General features: G+C 36.1%; 2 protein-coding genes across 8 annotated transcripts; both read left to right on the forward strand.

The window, feature by feature from the left end:
• Positions 1-1,279: 1,279 nt before the first annotated feature.
• On the forward strand, positions 1,280-6,292 carry LOC118045116 (pentatricopeptide repeat-containing protein At5g08510). 7 transcript variants are annotated; one of them, XR_012170493.1, is made up of 4 exons: positions 1,280-3,364; positions 4,573-4,713; positions 5,133-5,346; positions 5,430-6,292. XR_012170493.1 is itself a non-coding variant. In XM_073410820.1 (2 exons), exon 1 carries the CDS (start codon positions 1,610-1,612, stop codon positions 3,326-3,328), a length of 1,719 nt encoding a protein of 572 aa, XP_073266921.1. In that variant the 5' UTR covers positions 1,280-1,609; the 3' UTR covers positions 3,329-3,364; positions 5,133-6,292. The 7 variants fall into 7 exon arrangements, 2 of the variants coding, with proteins under 2 accessions (XP_073266921.1, XP_034909546.1); XR_012170492.1 differs by having other exon boundaries at positions 5,133-5,267; positions 5,427-6,292; XR_012170491.1 differs by having other exon boundaries at positions 5,133-5,267.
• Positions 6,193-13,168, forward strand: LOC118045118 (uncharacterized). The gene is made up of 15 exons (XM_035053658.2): positions 6,193-6,515; positions 6,622-6,674; positions 6,796-6,836; positions 7,291-7,381; positions 7,727-7,832; positions 7,931-8,001; positions 8,584-8,653; positions 9,052-9,114; positions 9,569-9,640; positions 9,748-9,849; positions 10,372-10,446; positions 10,740-10,859; positions 11,506-11,622; positions 11,837-11,893; positions 12,638-13,168. The coding sequence occupies exons 1-15, from the start codon at positions 6,378-6,380 to the stop codon at positions 12,695-12,697; spliced, it is 1,236 nt and encodes a 411-aa protein (XP_034909549.1). The 5' UTR covers positions 6,193-6,377; the 3' UTR covers positions 12,698-13,168.
• The last annotated feature ends 4,399 nt before the right edge of the window (positions 13,169-17,567 follow it).

Here is a 17,567-nt window from a genome sequence, read left to right on the forward strand (position 1 = left end):
TTTTATAATTGCCATGTTTATGCTCATAACTAGAATGTGATGAATCAAAATCATACGAGTTGAGCAAGATGATAAAAAATTACTTAAAAACAAGATTGAGACAGTAAACTGATACAGAACGGGGAATATTATATTTGTGTTCTTTAATCCACGAGAGTCGCCTGCTTCCCTCTCTCTGCCAACTGCTCAGAACCCAGATTTTCATGCCACGTCCCTAAAATAAAGAATTAGCAGAGACAGTCTCTCGGTAAATCAAGGCACTCTGTTTCTTCCGTTTTTAGCTGTATTTTCTTTGCTGTTTAATTCTCATCAATTCACGATCTTTCTGTGGAAACGTTCTTGATAGTGGAGTACAAGTTACACGAGTTTCTGTAATAGCTACTGCACCTAGTTCCAATGAAATTAATCAGGAGACAGCAAAGACCTCCATGACTAATTGCAGACGCAACGAAAACTATATATGTAAAGAGAGATAGTCTCGACTGTATATCCCTAGCTAGTGAGCAGAACACACTTTAAAAGGTCGATGAACATCAAGCAAGCAAGCAAGATGAATATGTTGATGGGTTATTGATCTTTCATATTTGCTTCAAGTGATAAATCAATTTATATCAACATTATCATTTTCAATTTGAAATCAAGAAGAAAAGGATGCAAGGAATAAATTTTCATAAATACACCATGCATGTTAGCAATGAATAATTAGTACTGCAACACATTATAAACCGGTTTTGTTTTAAAAAAATATTTAAGATTATTAAAAAATATTTAAAAAGTGTTATTTTTTTTTATAATATTAAAAAGTGTTCATGTTTTTTTTAATTAGTTATTGGCTTTTTTGAGTTTTTTTTGTTAATTTATTTGTTAATTATATTATTAAACTAACTAAAGTTATTAAATTCATTTGGATAAATAATTCAAATCTTGTAATTTTTCTTGCTTTTTCAAAAATATTATTATTGCTTGAACAATTTTTTTATTTTACAGAGTACGAAAATAATTTTAGGTTGAACCATGAACAAAAAAAAAGAATTGATTTTTTTTTAAAAAAAATATTGATGCAATGGCAATTTAGGTATGCTTCAGTTTACAAAGAACTGTGTTGATTAGTGAGTAATCTCTTATTAGAATCGACAAATTAAATAAAATAATTGTCTTTAAATTTAAGAATACCTAGTTAATCAACAAGATAAAATTCTAAGAACATATATTAATCTAGGGCATATTAATCTTTAATGTCTGATTTTGCACAAATAATTCTGCCCCTGATGCACCGGTTAGAATTGAAAACAAGTCAATTGGACTTGGCACTAAGGTACACCTCCTCCAATGTGCATTTCCATTTTGGAATCATACGCAGCAATCTCCTTCAGTTATGCTGACACCACTGATTTCTACTCTGGAAATGAATAGATTGGAGAAGCAGTAGCTTTTCTGGTCTTCGGCTTGGTTTTTTCTCCTGGAGACTTTCTTCCTTCAGGAAGATATGCTATGGTGCTCTTGAATTTTGGTTCAACCCGCAGCGATATAGCGCAGGCAATAAACTAGCATACACACACGCAATCTCGTTTAGAAGAAGGGGAAGAGAACAAGGTAAAGATGTTAGCTGATGAAGGAGGAGTCAATATTCCCACCACCGGCACCTGGCACCGACTTGACAAGAACTTCTTCCCCTTCCACTTGTACTACTGCTACTGCTACTTGCACTACTACATCTTCGAGAGCTCTACAGCAACGCTTATTCTCTCTATTACAAAGAAAACAACAACAAACCCTTAAACATGTCGCTCAGATTCATGCCCAGATTCTCATCAACGGCTTTTCCCGCACTAAAAACTTCCTCCTTGTCCACCTTCTCTCCTTCTACAGCAACTCCTCTGCTCACCATCTCCTCTCTGCCCACTATGTCTTTAAAGATATTCAAAGCCCCAGCACTATCCTCTGGAACCAGATGATTAGGGCTCATGCTCGGAGCCAGACCCCTGCCAAATCTTTTCAGTTCTTCAATCAAATGTTGCTCACCGATGCCCGCCCTGATGCCTACACCTATTCCTTTCTTTTGGCTGCTTGTACATCTTCTTTGTCCTTGAGGGAGGGACAGCAGGTTCACTCCAAAGTCTTCACTAATGGCTATTATTCCTCAAATGTCTTTCTCATGTCCAAGTTGGTTAATTTCTATGCTGCTTCTGTTGGTGGCGAGTGCGCTGCTCTTGCATGCGCACGCAAAGTGTTTGATGATATGTCTGAAAGAAATGTCGTCTGCTGGAATTCCATGCTCGCGGGGTATATGAGGCGTGGAAATCTTGACGGGGCAAGGAGGACTTTTTATGAGATGCCAGAGAGGAACGTCGTCTCGTGGTCCACTATGATTTCAGGGTATGCGAAAAGTGGCAAGTGCAAGCAGGCATTGAATTTGTTCGATCAAATGAGGAAAGCCGGAGTGGAATTGGACCAGGTGGTATTATTGGCAGCCTTGACAGCGTGTGCAGAACTGGGGGATTTAAAAATGGGGATGTGGATTCACTCGTATATCCAAGATACCTTTGTTGGGTCAAACCAGCGAGTGTTGGTTTCTTTGAACAATGCACTTATACACATGTATGCTAGCTGCGGTATGATTGATGAAGCTTATGAAGTATTTAGGTGGATGCCAGAGAGAAGTGCGGTTTCCTGGACAAGCTTGATCACTGCTTTTGCAAAACAGGGCTATGCGCAAGCAGTTCTTGAAATATTTCGCTCGATGCAAAGATTGGGCACTTCGGAAGCAAGGCCCGATGGCATAACCTTTATTGGGGTTCTCTGTGCGTGCAGTCATGCAGGACTTGTTGACGAGGGCCGTCAACTCTTCAAGGACATGATTCAGCGTTGGGGTATTAAGCCTAGGATTGAGCACTATGGGTGCATGGTTGATTTATTGAGTCGTGCTGGTTTCTTGGATGAGGCACAAGAACTCATTGCGACCATGCCTGTAAAACCAAAAAATGCTGTCTGGGGTGCTCTCCTTGGTGGTTGCAGGTTTTATCGCAATGCTGAGCTTGCTTCTCTCGTGTCTCAAAAATTGGTTGCGGAACCTGACCCTGACAAAGCTGCTGGTTATCTTTCTCTTTTGGCACATGTGTATGCGACTGCTGAAAAGTGGCAGGATGTTGCTACTGTGAGACAGAAGATGGTCGCGATGGGGGTGAAAAAGCCTGCTGGTCAAAGCTGGGTTCCAATAAATGAGGTGCTTCATGATTCTGTGGCAGTTGATAAGACTCAGAAAAATACATCTTCAATTTATGAGATGCTTGGAAAGATCCACCAGGCAAGCAAAGTTGGAAGGCTATAAACCAGACATATCAAAGGTGTTACCAGATGTGTATGAGTAAGTCAAGCAGAATGTTCATTTTATCCGTTTCCATCACCTCGCCACTATTGTTTCTGCTGCAACCTTTCTTTTTCCACATATTCTGCCACCTACTTAGTTCTGTTTGACTGCTTGCTGTTTGCTTAACAATTTGATGCATACACTCGCAGAACACAACAAGGAATCCAAACTTTTGTTTTGGCCATAAAAAGAAAAACAAAATGAGAATGAATGGCGATGATGTTATTTTTGAAATACTTCTTCACCTACCCTTAAAGCCCTCGCTGACATCCAAGTGTGTCTGTGTGTGAATGGTGGAATTTCCTGAATAGATTGATGTTGCCGAAAGATCAAGAAACCTTGAAAATATATTATATGTATCGGTTACGTATAACTTTTATAATACTAAGCACCCTTGAAAATTCATTTGTACAAACTATTACTTACATGTGTGAAAGTCATCTAGAGATATATATGATCATTACCTCCAAACTATCATTTAATCAAACTAAGCATTCAAAATTAAAGCTTATACTGATTCATCTTGCAAGAATTAAGAAGTTGACTAAGCATACACACATTAAGAAAATACATTCTAGGAAGATTATGAGTTTTCTGAATCTTGGGAAGGCGACTGCGCCTTTCCTATTTCGTGATAAATTAAGAAAATCTTAAACAATGCTGTAATTTTCTTATATGTATATATAAAAATCTTACTAATTGGTTAATTTTATGATAGCAGGTTCCTCTCAAATTCCGATGTTAAAAGGGAAATGGTTTTAATTTCGGTCATCGTTGTAATTTAACTTTCTTCTTTTGTTTCAATGCCAATCGTCAAATATCGTTTATTTGTTTCCTTTTTTAATAAAGGAATGTCCTGATGTGCTTTTTTTATGTCCTAATATGACCCTCTCCGTTCCCTAGTATTACTATTTATAGATTTCAGTTCGTATGTTTCCTTTTCTTTTTTTCTTTTTTTCGAGCCTTGTGAGCTAGCCTGCTGCTTCTGTCTTTTTCCGTCTTCTGCTTTGGTTTTTTTTTCTTTTTCTTTATAATTTACTTTCAAGATATTTGAATACCAAAAGATAAAAGAAAAGAAGTTGGAAGAGAAGGTGACAAGAAATCAAAATCTTGAAATCATTAAGGTGATAAAGTCACCAACTGGTAATATGTATATATAGTGATAGAGTAGTTAAAATCTGGCTAACTCTTATTATCTTGAGCAGGAGAGTGGGAGGTTAGGGAAAGATGAGACGCTCAAGTTTTTTCAATAGATAATTTATGCTGCGGAACACTGCCACTGGAAGAAGGTTGCTCACAGAGACCTTAAGCTTGAGAACTTATTATTGGGCTAGTCTAAAACCAAGGTAAAAATAGCTGATTTTGGGTTGAGAAACGTATTGCCTGATGACCATATTTTTTTGAGGCTATGTTGCCCCTGAGGTTTTATCTGGGAAGCCATATGCTGGGCCTCCAGCAGATGTATGGAGTTGTGGTGTTGTATTACATGCTATGCTCTACGATTGCCTACCTGTGGATAATGATTAAGGCAATGCCAATAGTGATCTCATCCATGGGGTGGGCTGCACACTCTTCCTGGTCATGTATCAGATGATGCAAAAGATCTGATTGCAAGAATTCAATCTCTGAATAATGGGGATGGGGTTTGGATTTGTCATCAAAACTCGCTCTTTTTTTTTTTTTTTTAATGGCTGGTCTGTTAAAAACCAACACGTTTTTAATAATCAAAGATTCATCTTTATGTTACTTGTAATGGATTTTTCAGGCTAATTCGTTACTGGAGAATCGACCGTGTTTCCAATTGCCATGGCTATAGAAAAGCAAAGTTGCAAGGAACTACATGCTGAATGCGGCTTCTATCTGGCTAACGCATTCAAATTAATCAATGATCTTGTGTGGGGTAAGAATAATAATGAGCACAGCTTCTTTTTGTCCATGGCTCATAATAAATAGGATTTAAATACAGGAAGAACTCATTGGTAATGTCTTCGTATATACAAGTTTTCAGTTAGTCTGAGTCTCTTACCGTATTAATCCCTTGGTTTTTTTTTTTTATTAGAAGCCATTGCTGTGTGATCCAGTATCAATTGCAGGAAGCTGTTGGCAAAGGTCAACTGCACTCTTGTTTATTAATAGTCAGTGTACTCAAAATCAATAAAAGACCCCATAAGCCTTGTCTCCACCAGCAAACGAAGCGGCTCAGATTGTATGCACACTCAACAGTTTCCTGACACAAGCATCATCACTAGGAAAGGATTATGGTAATCACCAGCAATTACCTAGTCAACTCCAAGCAACTGAAAAGGAAGCAGCTTCAATTCAGCGAGTTCATTTAAAAGACAAGTAAAAATGGTGGATGATAGAGAGGTGTGGAACCTGCTACCCCAACCATCACCCCGATGCCAGAGGTGCCACCTCAGTCCTCTCTCACGGCAAATTATCAACGGGGGGCCAGCCCGGGCAAGGGACATCGGACTTTCTCCAAAAAGAGATCCACCAAAACATTATGAACTTGTTGATCATGTACTGTATGCATGTACGTTGCTTGCAGCCTTAGGCGAAAGTGAAGATGATTTGTAAAATAGAGGCATTGGTTTTTATATATATACCATCAAAATTTAATAAGATTTTGAATTAAGAAAAAAAAAATGTACTTAGTTCAAAATCTTATTAAATTTTGATGGGAGGTAATTTTGAAACAATAATCTGATTTTGATAGGTGTGTGTAAAAGCTAATCTATAATACACCTTTTACCGCTAAAAATAAAATGATAACCAACCAACAAAAGAGACCCAATGGTCAATTAGCGAGCATCAACATTTTACGACAGAGACAGGGGAGAGAAACACCTTATCGTCTCCCTCCTCTCTCGTCTGACGTCTCTCTTCCATTGTTCATTAACTAACTACTGACATACACACACATTCAAAATAATATAAATTAATTAATTATAAACAGAATACAAGAAAAAGCCCACCATATCAGACCACCAGTCGAGCCGGTTCCCTAATGGCGATAGCGGCGGCGGCGGCAGCCACAATGATCACAAGTTGCAGTAAGTTTTTGAGGTTCAGAGTTCAATGCTCTGATAATTCTAGCCCAAGGCGTGGTTTTGGTTCCAAATCTGACACCAACACCAACAACAAAGTAAGCATCCCATGCTTTTCTTTTCAATTCACTCACTTAATTTGGTCACACTCACAATTTAATTAATTATTCTCTTTATCTTCCCTGCCTCCTTTCTAAACAAAAGAAAGCGCGCAGCAGCAGCTCAAGGGAGGAAAAGGGTATGGCGTTACAACAAAGGTGAGGTTTCCTATCCCATCCCACCCAACCCAAGTTAACTACTTGCTGATTTCTTTTCTGTTTCTATCTATACCTTTCTTACCGTCGTCTCTTATCATTGCTGCTTCTGTTTTTGTTGCAGAAAATCAACTACTCAACAATCTGGTGCCTCGTTACCTTCTCGTATGTGAATTATTATCACCATCTTGTTTTCTCATCTCTTCTTGCTATTTTTTTCACAAGTAAACTTCTTCAGCTATGTAAATTCTAATGTCCCTTTGTCTATCAACTCGGCTGCTATGCTAATTGCTGTGATTGAGATTGCAGGGTCTAATCATTGTTTTTTTACAACGTCCCTCCTTTTTAATTACTGCCGTTCAACGCTAGTTTTGTTGGAATTAAAGCCTGATTTTTTTCTTATTTGATAACTAAATAAGCACCTTTTACCCATATTAATCAGTCAAAAGCTGAATGGGGACTATCAGACTGCTTCCATTTTAGAGTACCAACATTTTATGTTGATTTCCCACCTTTTATCCGTGAAAAATTTTGCCATTCTGCTTCGAAAATTTTGTTCAATCTAGTAGAAAATGCTCTTCTAATAATACCCTTTAGCTAAAATGTGTGTTCGTTGTAGAGGCACCTGGTTTAAGTTCTCGTTTTGATGGAAAGTCTAGCAGGAATTCTGCAGACATTGATTTTGAGCAACGGCTGCAAGCAGTTAGAAGGTGATCAATTTCGTAATCTTTCACATTATTAGAAAGAATGCATGCTTTTTATAATTGCTTCTCATCAAAGTATTTAAAATATTTACCTCAACTGGCATTATAGTCACTCGGTGATTGTTCAGAATACTGTTACTCTGTCCATTATGTAAATTACTTTGTATTAAAAAAAAAAAAAAATCTTCATATCGATCACTACATATATTCAAAAAGTTTTCAATGTTTTCCTCGCTTTTTTCTTTTCCCATTCAATATCACAGTAGAATAATTAATTGCCAAGCCTCTCTCTTTCTTTTTATCATTTTTGCAGTTCTTTTGCTGAGGATCATTCATTCTGTAACTACTCAGGTCAGCACTTGAACAGAAAAAGACAGAAGCAATTAAAGAGTTTGGACCCATTGACTATGATGCACCAGTTAAAACTGAAAACAAGACAATTGGACTTGGAACTAAGGTACAACTCCTACAATGTGCATTTCCATTTTGGAATCATATGCAGCAATCTTCTTCAGTTATGCTGACATGGCTGATTTCTACTCTGGAAATGAATAGATTGGAGTAGGAGTAGCTGTTCTGGTCTTTGGCTTGGTTTTTGCTCTTGGAGACTTTCTTCCTTCAGGAAGGTATGCTATCGTGCTTTTGACTTTTTCTTGCTCTGCTACTTTTTTTTCAGATCAGTCGGCCTTTGCTTTAAACGTTCCTGCATAGCTGCTTGATTTATGACTTGCCTCTCCGCCATACCAAAAAAATAGAAGAGAAGATGGAAGAGAGTCTACTTTGTTTGGATTTTCGTAGAGTTTAGCCCTTAAATTTCATGAATGTAGATTCACATCCTTTTTGCTTGTGTTTTTTTTATGAAATTTATCTCTTCAGTCAGGATAAGTTGTTTCTTTGTTCTTTTCTAAAGCCTGAAGCAATGATGCCAATTAGTGCACCAGCTTCCCTGATGATCGCATAATTTGTGGATAGTGATAACTATGATTACTTCTTGTTAGAAGTCAAAATTGAATGAATATGGATTGAATGGCCTGATACAAATAAAGGCAGAAGGTTGAACGATCAAATTAAAACATTCTGTAGTTGAAGGACCTTTTTCAGAATTAGGTGCCAGCTGAGAGACCACCATTTCAAGCAACCCTACAATATATCTGTATTTTCATTTTTGGAGGACTTCTCTCATGTTAATCTGAACTGTTACATTTCAGTGATGGTCCAACAGAAGAAGCTACAGTAGTCAATAAAAAGCTATCAGAAGAAGAGCAGAATACTCTTCGGGTAATATTCTTGAAGATGGCTATATGTGTTCGTATGTGTTCACTGCCGATTATCAATGCAAAAACATTTAAAGCATCCAGTAAAACTAGAATTTACTTTTGCAATTTTTTTACTAGGATGTATATGCAGGTTTTCATAACCCTCCTGACCTATGTGATATGTCACATGCATTACTGTTTCTTCATCACCCTGTAAAGCTTAATTATATGTCCATCCTTTTCTTGTTGAAAGGAGTATTGACTTATGTTCAGATTATCTTCTACCAGGACACCCGTTTTCCTTCAACTTTACAGTGAATCCCTGTCAACCCTCTGATGGATTTCATCTGATAGGTTGCATGATAATTTACATATAGTAGAACAAGTTCCTCACTCCTTTTACTTTCTTTTGTGTTGCAGGCTAGGTTGAAACAATATGAATTGACACTCAGCACTGCCCCTAAGGATTCAATTGCACTTGAAGTGAGTCAAGGAACATGATATACATATACATAAACATATACATTTAGTTGAGCATTATTCTTTCTAATGTTGATTTATAATTGTGCTCTTGATGTTTAGCTTTATTTTTTCACTTCTAATTTATGGTTGTGCTCAAAATACTTAAATACTATGTTCCATATCTGTTTAGCTTTGAAAAGTCAAATTAAAGGAGGCCAAACCACTAGTTTAAGCTGATAGAGTGGTGATTAGTTTTTAACCCCCCCCCCCCCTATTCGTGGACATTTTATTTTTTGAACAAATCCCCTTCCCCATTTGTGGTTATGACTAAATCAGCTTAGTCTTTGTGAAGAATTGAAATTTATCTCCATAAGGAAGATTAAATATTTTAATGGCACTCATGTCTCAATAACTTCATCAACTGCGTGTTTTTTCATTTTCAAAAATGTTTGAATTTATTCAAGAAGGCTTGCAGGGAGCTGCGGTAACATTGGTTGAATTAGGAGACTATACTCGGGCTGCATCTCTGCTTCAGGACTTGGCAAAGGTTTATCCTACTGTATATCAAAAGTATGCCATGTATGATGGCATTATACGTGCCTAATACTGTATTGCAAATTTATTTATCCAAATTAAATCTTCAATAATTTGCAGGAGAAACCAGGCGATCCTGATGTTTTTCGTTTGCTTGGAGAAATTAAATATGAACTCAAAGATTATGATGGGAGTGCTGCCGCATATAGGATTTCTGCAGCGGTCAGTTTTCCCTGATTTTTCATTTATTACCTATTGCTGTTGATGAAACATTGTGAACAGTGGGTTTGCCAGACTCGGTTTGAATAGGGTAGAAGAGTCCATTTTTACTGTCATCAAATAGCAGAATATGAGTGCAGTGTAAATTCTAAATAAAATTACTTGATGTTTTATGTTGTTCTTCATTTAGCTGCATGTGTTAGCATAACTATGCACCAATGGCAGAGTGCTTCCTTTCACAAATTGAACCAATCCATTCATCTTCTTTCTGTCCCTTTACTTGTTCCCATTCTCAGAAGTATTCCCATAAAGAATAAAAGAAAAGGAGGTTTTCACTTTTTGCCCTCCAGATGCTTAAAGCTTAGACCTGTCTATGTCATGTGGATGCAAAGTGGTATTGTATAGGACTCTAGCAGATTGGTGTAGAAGTGTAGGCATAAATATTATTTATATTTCTTGGTTGATTTTTATCGTTATTCCCTGTATTGATATGCTCAATGGTGCTATCTGCTCTTAAAAAAACAGGTATCAAAAAATGTTGATTTTGAAGTTCTGCGTGGTCATGCTAATGCATTGCTTGCTGCTAAGAAACCAGATGAGGTATGTTATATGTCATCAGGCTTGCAGATTGAGATTAGAATGATATCTTTATTCATCATTATTTGAAAATGTTTTGTACCCAGAGTATGTGCTCATTTACAAAGTTATTTTCCACATGCTATATAGTATTTCGAATTTGGCAGCTGATATGGATTTGGCTGAAAATGAAAATTGGATCTTCTTTTTTTTGTTTATATATGCACATATATAGGAATACATGGATTTCTGGTTAGAAAAATATATCTTTCCGCAATAAAAATGTTTTAACTTACAAACTCTTTTTTTCTATGAAGGCTGTTCAAGTCCTCTTGGCTTCTCGTGCTAAGCTAAATTCTGGAAAATCAAGCAGTGTTGATATTAAGGTCAACGGGAATGGTATGGAAATTGAATCACAGGAGGTGGACCCTATTCAAGTAAGTTTTTTTTGCAGTAGCAGGTCCAAGATCCTATTGAGGATGGTTGTCCTTGTAGATTGAGTAGCATCTATACATGCCTCTTCTTCTTGTATTGACCATGTTCATGCATAAAGGATGAGCTCTCCTACTTCAGTTACAAAGTAAAAATCTCAGAAACTGAGTTGAGATTGGTCTTCATGCTTCAAGTTTATGTTAGGAGCTGTATTACTGCACTTTGTAAAATTATCTGTGTTCTATGTTTGTGTTTGTGTATGTGCGCTTTTGGGCTGTTCATCTCATGGGTAGCTGAAATAAAATAAAAATAAATGCATCTGGTACAGAGAGCTTACGAAAAGGGAAGGGAAAGCGATGGCCAAAATTATAAGTAAAAGGAAAACAAACAAAATGAAAATTTGAGGTAATATAAAGAACTCTGGAAAACATTTTAACATGCGGAGCTGGAAATGTTAGGCAATGACTGAATTTACTGAATTCTGAAAAGACTTTGAAGTATGCTTACTGATGTGGTAAATTTGTTTCATGTTTTTCTCCTTTTCTTGATATGAATTCTCATTGGTTCTCTGTACCCTGATCTGAGTATCATTTTTCAAATTGTTTTCTTTGCCATATTTTTTCTTTGGTTTTTAATGAAATGCACTTTCAGGTTGACTTGCTTCTTGGGAAGGCTTATTCAGATTGGGGACATGTAAGTGATGCCGTGTCAGTTTATGATCAGCTTATTTCTAGTCACCCTGATGACTTCCGTGGTTACCTGGCAAAGGTTAGATTCCCTTCTGTTCCCTAAAATTGGGTGTTGAGTACTTCAAGGTTTTTTTTGTCTGTTTATAACTGATGATCATGATTATGTATTACCAGTAAACACTGGAAAATGTCCCAGAGAAAAAAGCTGCAGATTCTCTTGGTGTCTTCATCTTCTTGTGAGTGACGGTGACCAATCATTGCATATAATTTTTGTTTTTCTGATCTATCTGCAGGGAATTATATTAAAAGAAAACGGAAATGTTGGAGATGCAGAGAGGATGTTTATCCAGGTGAGTATATGAGCATATGACCATCTAATTGCATGGCTTCAGATGAACATATTTAAATGCACATCAGCTCAATTTCTACTGCACACTGTTCATGCGGGCATATGCATTGAATGGTGCACGTGGGACCGTGGGTGCAGATAGCCTCATGAGACATGTACAGCTGCTCTTGAGCTGAGGCGGCAAGCTTCATGCCACCCATGGAAAAATATATATAGGTTCCAAAACATGTCCGAGTGATTCACTGGCTTTGAGTAAACATGTGTCACCACACTCTATGTTACAAAAAACTGTTTCGGAACAGAAACAAAAAGCAAGTTGGTTTAGAGGCATGGATTTGTTTTGTATATATTAAGTTTCAAGTGCCATTTTTATATCCATATAATAGCATTAGAAAGCTCATTAGAAGAGTTCATTCCCCATGGCTTTAACTTAATTTACTACACAATAGAAACCAACACTTGTAAACTCTAGGATGGAGTTTTTCTTTCCAATATGAGAAAGACATCTTTATTCATTTACAAACCACGCCAGCACTCTATACTTCTATCCAACTTCTTACAAAGATAATATGACAGTCTGTCTGAATCAGCACCGATCTTTTGTGAATGAAACAGCATAACATCTGTCTATGGTTTGAGGTTGTTCAACAGCTACCTCTAAGTTAATTGAATTTCCATGTAACATTGTAATCAGGGTTTCTTAAGTTCCATCTTTCTATTGCTTATTTCCAATGGTTATGTACAGGCACGGTTTTTTGCACCGGAGAAGGCCAAGGCGCTCGTAGATCGTTATGCAAGAAAATGAACAGTTAATTGTATATTTGCATGTTCCAAGCCTGAGCATTCTCAATGGGGCCAGACGCATCTGGTGTATGCAGCATGATAATCAAGACTCCAGTTTTTCGAAGGATACACACAGCATGATAATTAAGTCGAACTTGACTGGCCTCTATTTAACTCCGCTGTTGCCTGTTTGGACTGTATATAGATGTCAAGGGTGTTCTGAAACCTGAAGGGGAGAGGGGGAGTGCATGTCCTCCCTTTATACTCATTATTATTTAAAGAAGGTCTAAATCTCGGACAATGTGCCTTTATGCTGAAGCCTAAAGCATACGAGGGAAACATCATAAGCTGCTAATGCCTTGATGCTTCTTAATCTGTACAATGTGGTATTATAGTTGAAGAACATTTCTGGTGCTATGATGTTAATGAGAATATTAGCCAGTTTCTGGTGGTTACATAATTAATTAAATATTTCCCAACGAGTTATTAGAAATTATGAGTCAATTAATTCTCAGCCAAGATGGATCGCACTTGATTAATTTGGAGAGAAGTCAAATCCAGGTTAATTTGTCTCTGTTCATTGTCTCCTGCGATCGAACATTTCTTGGTATTTTTCAATAAAATTAATTAAACAGACAACTGGATTCAAAAGAGCAGAAGAGAGTAATTGGGTTGCTTATGATGTTAGGCAGAAAGCCTTATCAGTTAAATTATCCTAATCTCTCTTTATCACGATCGATCGATTTTTTTTTTTTTTTTTGGGAGGGGGGGGGGGTAAAAGAAAAGAGAGGTAAGAGAAAGGAGAGAATTTAATTACTTAATTACAATTTAAGCATTATCAATTACATAACAAAAGGAAAAAAAAAAACGAAGGAAAGGAAGCTAACGTAAATGTGTATATATTACAAAAGACTCTAAATGTTATGGAATAAATAATGTGCATATGTGTAACGTTAATTCACTGTGGATTTACTTATTAAATTTTTATTTTTTATTTTAATTCTTAAATTTTTATTCTTCATCTTTTTTTAACACAATTAAAGAACAATAAAATCAAATTTATTGATTAATAATAAAATTAAAATATGAAAAATCAAAGTGGGAAAAAAACCACAAATAAGTGATGCTTTCAAAGTTATCACCAAAAAATTTACTTTAATCCTCAAACTTTACAAATGATACTTGTTCAATCCCTCAATAGTTTTTAAATTTAATTTTGATACAAAAATTTATTTTTTTACTTTTTAATTTTTGGTTTGAGAGAGAGAGGACGCTGAATTCCAGTATTGATACTAATTTTAACCACCAAAATAGTTACTCATGGTGTTAAAATGTTATGTTTAATGAGGGGAGTTAAACTTACATGTTTTTTCACCTTAGAAAACATATCTAAGTTCGGAAAGAGTTTTTGTTTCTAGTTAATTTCAGATTTTTGTGTTGGTTTTTTTTATTTTTAAGGTTATTTATGGGTTTGTGAAGGTATTTATGCTTTTTTCTTCAGGAATTTTGGATTACAATTGAGTTGAAAAGAGTTTTTAGATCAAAAAAACATAAATCATGTTTTTTTAACTACCTTAGTGGCCAAAATCTAGAGATATCAGATTGACGTATCTATCTGGAATTATTTCTTTCAAAAAAAATATTAAAACAGAAGATATGTCGTCCACCCAAATTGATTTTCTTTTTTCCAAAAAAAAAAAAAATAGACCCTCACACAAGCCCTTTCTAAATGAGCTATGTGTTGGCATGATCTCTTTATTTATTTTTTAATTGTTATTTTTGAAAAAATTTCATAATTGTTTTAAATGTGTTTTTTAAATATTTTGAAATTAACGGCCCTTCTCTCAATTTTTTATATTTTTTATATTTAGATTCATCTATAATTTTATTCATATTGTATATAATTGAAATTTATTTTTATAAATAAGAACTATTTATTTTTTAATAGTATTTTCTAAAAATGCAATCTTGTGAGATATTTTTTTTTCCTTTGATTATATTCAATTAATTTCATGTGTATATCTATTTATATTATTATTTGATTAAATTAAAAAACTATATAAATAGAATTATTGAGTATAATTGGGTGAATGAACGATGTTGCGAGATTAAATATCTTGATCTACATTCATTTTTCAATTTTTTCAAATACATATTTAATTATCATTAATATATTTTTTTCTATTTATTGATATAGATAATTCATAATTTATTTATTTAGATATATGTACATATTTTTAATTTGTAATTAATATTATTTATGAAAAAAATATATATATTACAAACATCTGATCGATTTTTTTTTATATAAAAAAAAAATTATTCAGCCGGCATCGAATAGCGAATGAAGTAGCTTTTGAAACAGGTACAAGGCAATTGAAAGCACGGGAAAGACAGTGCGGTGGCTTTAGAAAAGATCCAGGGTGCCCAAGAAAGCACCGCTGTTTAAGTATGCCTCCCAAACTACACTGAAACGTAGTGGGCTAACATTTAAGATCAAATCTGCAAGGGCATGCTGGTACATGGAAAAACAACAAACATAAACGAGAAGGAAAGACCAAGAATGTATGACCAAATCCCGCATCATCCTCCTGCTCTTTGAACTTTGAAGCTACACCAATACATATTGCAATTTTTGCATACATTTAGGGTAATTAACATGGAAAAGGACAGAGAGCAAACTTATGAGAAAACCGAGGTATAACGTTAGGGATCACTGAAAATCCAAGTATTTACAAGAACCGATATGTGCAGGGTTTTGGTAGCTTAGTACAAGGTATCACCAGAGAGACATTATGAACTAGATTTCCTAGGCAAAACTCATTGGCAAAAATATAAACCTGCAGGGGGATGCACTATGCAGTGTTGAACCAAAAATAAAACTTATCCGCCATGATCTGTCATGCTGGTAGTATTTCTATTTTTTCAAGACCAATGCTGTATTGCCTCGAGGGTCTGCAACAATGAGCCACAGGATGTAAACCAAGCTCATCCAATCCATGGTTTATCTCGGCATTCAAGTTCAAGTATGGCTGCAGCGAGCTGCTTCACTCTTGGTACAAGTGATCCCCTATCTTCTTCGCAGCTTCCAAAAATTTACAGGGAGGATCAAAAGGCTTCACTGAAATCTCAAAATGGAATTCAACTTCACCACACTGTACTGTGATCTCAAATATTTTCTCTCTTAAAGCAGTGCTGATGGCTCTGATTTTGCATCGAGCTTTTCTGAGGTTTCTGGGGAAACTGTCAGGAGTAAAATACGAATGCAGATGAGGAAATATCAAGTATCTACACAAGAAAGCCAAATCGAACCAACGTTCCAGGAAAATATCATGTACATGATGGCATTGTGTTGGTTTCGGTCAGATATTTTAAAGTGATATCCAACATCCTTACCATTTACGTGAAAATGCATTCTAGGACAGGACTAGTGATTTTTCCCATAGAACCATCAGTAAAAAAATCCCATTCGGCATCGTTACTCCTAATTAAAACAACGGGGAGAAAAAACAAACAACAAGAAGTGCAAAATATCTAAGGTGGAAATGCATTTTCTGTCTCCTAAAGAGATACTAAATCAAAACGCTACTCGTACTTCAACAGGAGGTTGGAAAGGATTTCCAGTGCTTAATACAGAAATAAGGCAGAATTTTTTACCTTTTCTTGTCTGACTTCTTGGAGGAAATGAGAGATGAGTTTAGAATGGCGTCAACGGCTTCACACTGTTCTTTCCTTTTTTCTAATAAAGTCTAAAGGAATACGATCACTACCATCATTGACCTCCCTGGTCTTGAGGCTGCCTTCAGCTGAGGAGGTAGAATCTAGTTTCTTTTGGTTTCTGTTACATTCAATAGATTTCCTTGGTCCTCTCAACATGTTCAATTTCATTTTTTTATGGCCACCACTCATTTCATGTTCAGAACAGTCCCTAGTACTCTTCGAATTATCACATTTATCTTTCTTCTTACTCGTACAAGAATTCGAGTCACGTTTCTTCTCGCTTCCCTCTTTGCCCTTGCTCTCATCATCTGTAACAGGTTGCTCTGTATTTACAGACTTGACATTTTTTGGAAGACCATGTTCATCTCTTGATTTTCTGTTGCTACTTTGGACATCTCCCCTTTTATATGAAGAATTCTAACCATCTCCAGCAGCAGTCCTATCGTATTGAGTCGCAGAACTGATAGACTTCTTATCCCAGTGCATAGCTCTGTGAAGTTTCTGCTTGTTTTGTTTGCCAAGAGTTTTCATCCCTGCGCATAGCTCTCTGCAGTTTCTGCTCGTTTTGTTTGCCAGGATTGCCATTGCCTTCAGCATGCTTTGCCTGCCTCGAATTATTATTAATACTTTCTTCCCTGCAAGTATCCCTAGGAGCTGTTTTGAAAAAGGATTCATATGCCTGTTTTCTGAGATGACCAAATCTCTCTTTACTATCGCCCAATTATGGTTAGTCTGCAAGGTCCTCGCATTACCCAAAATCCAAAGATAGAGCTTGGCTCTTGTCAGGGAAACATTCATCCGTTTAACATCAGCGACAAATCCAATACTGCTGGGATTCGATCCATTTGTAGAGGAACTTGAATTAGATGCTCTAATAGTGGAAAGTATCAGTATACCAACCTCTCGATCCTGAAATGAAATCCTTCAACAGTATTGAACTCAATATCAGCTACACCAGATGATCCAAACGCACTAGAAAAACGAGCGCAGAGGTGAGAGCTGACTCTTTTATGGAGTTACGATGCCAATTCTACCACCAGTATTGAACTCTTTTATTAGTCGACTGATCAAGAAGAATTGCTTCATCTCTTGATTTTTTAGTTTAAATCTTAAAACAACACTTAAATTGAACATCCGTGACAAAATTATACACACTTCAGCAGACCAACCCA

The sequence above is a fragment of the Populus alba genome, chromosome 8 (assembly GCF_005239225.2).
Source record: "Populus alba chromosome 8, ASM523922v2, whole genome shotgun sequence".
In the NCBI taxonomy this organism is placed as follows: domain Eukaryota; kingdom Viridiplantae; phylum Streptophyta; class Magnoliopsida; order Malpighiales; family Salicaceae; genus Populus; species Populus alba.

Coding starts and splice junctions, on each gene's coding strand:
- LOC118045116 (XM_073410820.1), top strand. CDS start 1,610: ATGAAGGAGGAGTCAATATTCCCACCACCGGCACCTGGCACCGACTTG.
- LOC118045118 (XM_035053658.2), top strand. CDS start 6,378: ATGGCGATAGCGGCGGCGGCGGCAGCCACAATGATCACAAGTTGCAGT. Junction 6,516..6,621: donor ACACCAACACCAACAACAAA/GTAAGCATCCCA, acceptor TCTAAACAAAAG/AAAGCGCGCAGCAGCAGCTC. Junction 9,641..9,747: donor TGCTTCAGGACTTGGCAAAG/GTTTATCCTACT, acceptor AATAATTTGCAG/GAGAAACCAGGCGATCCTGA.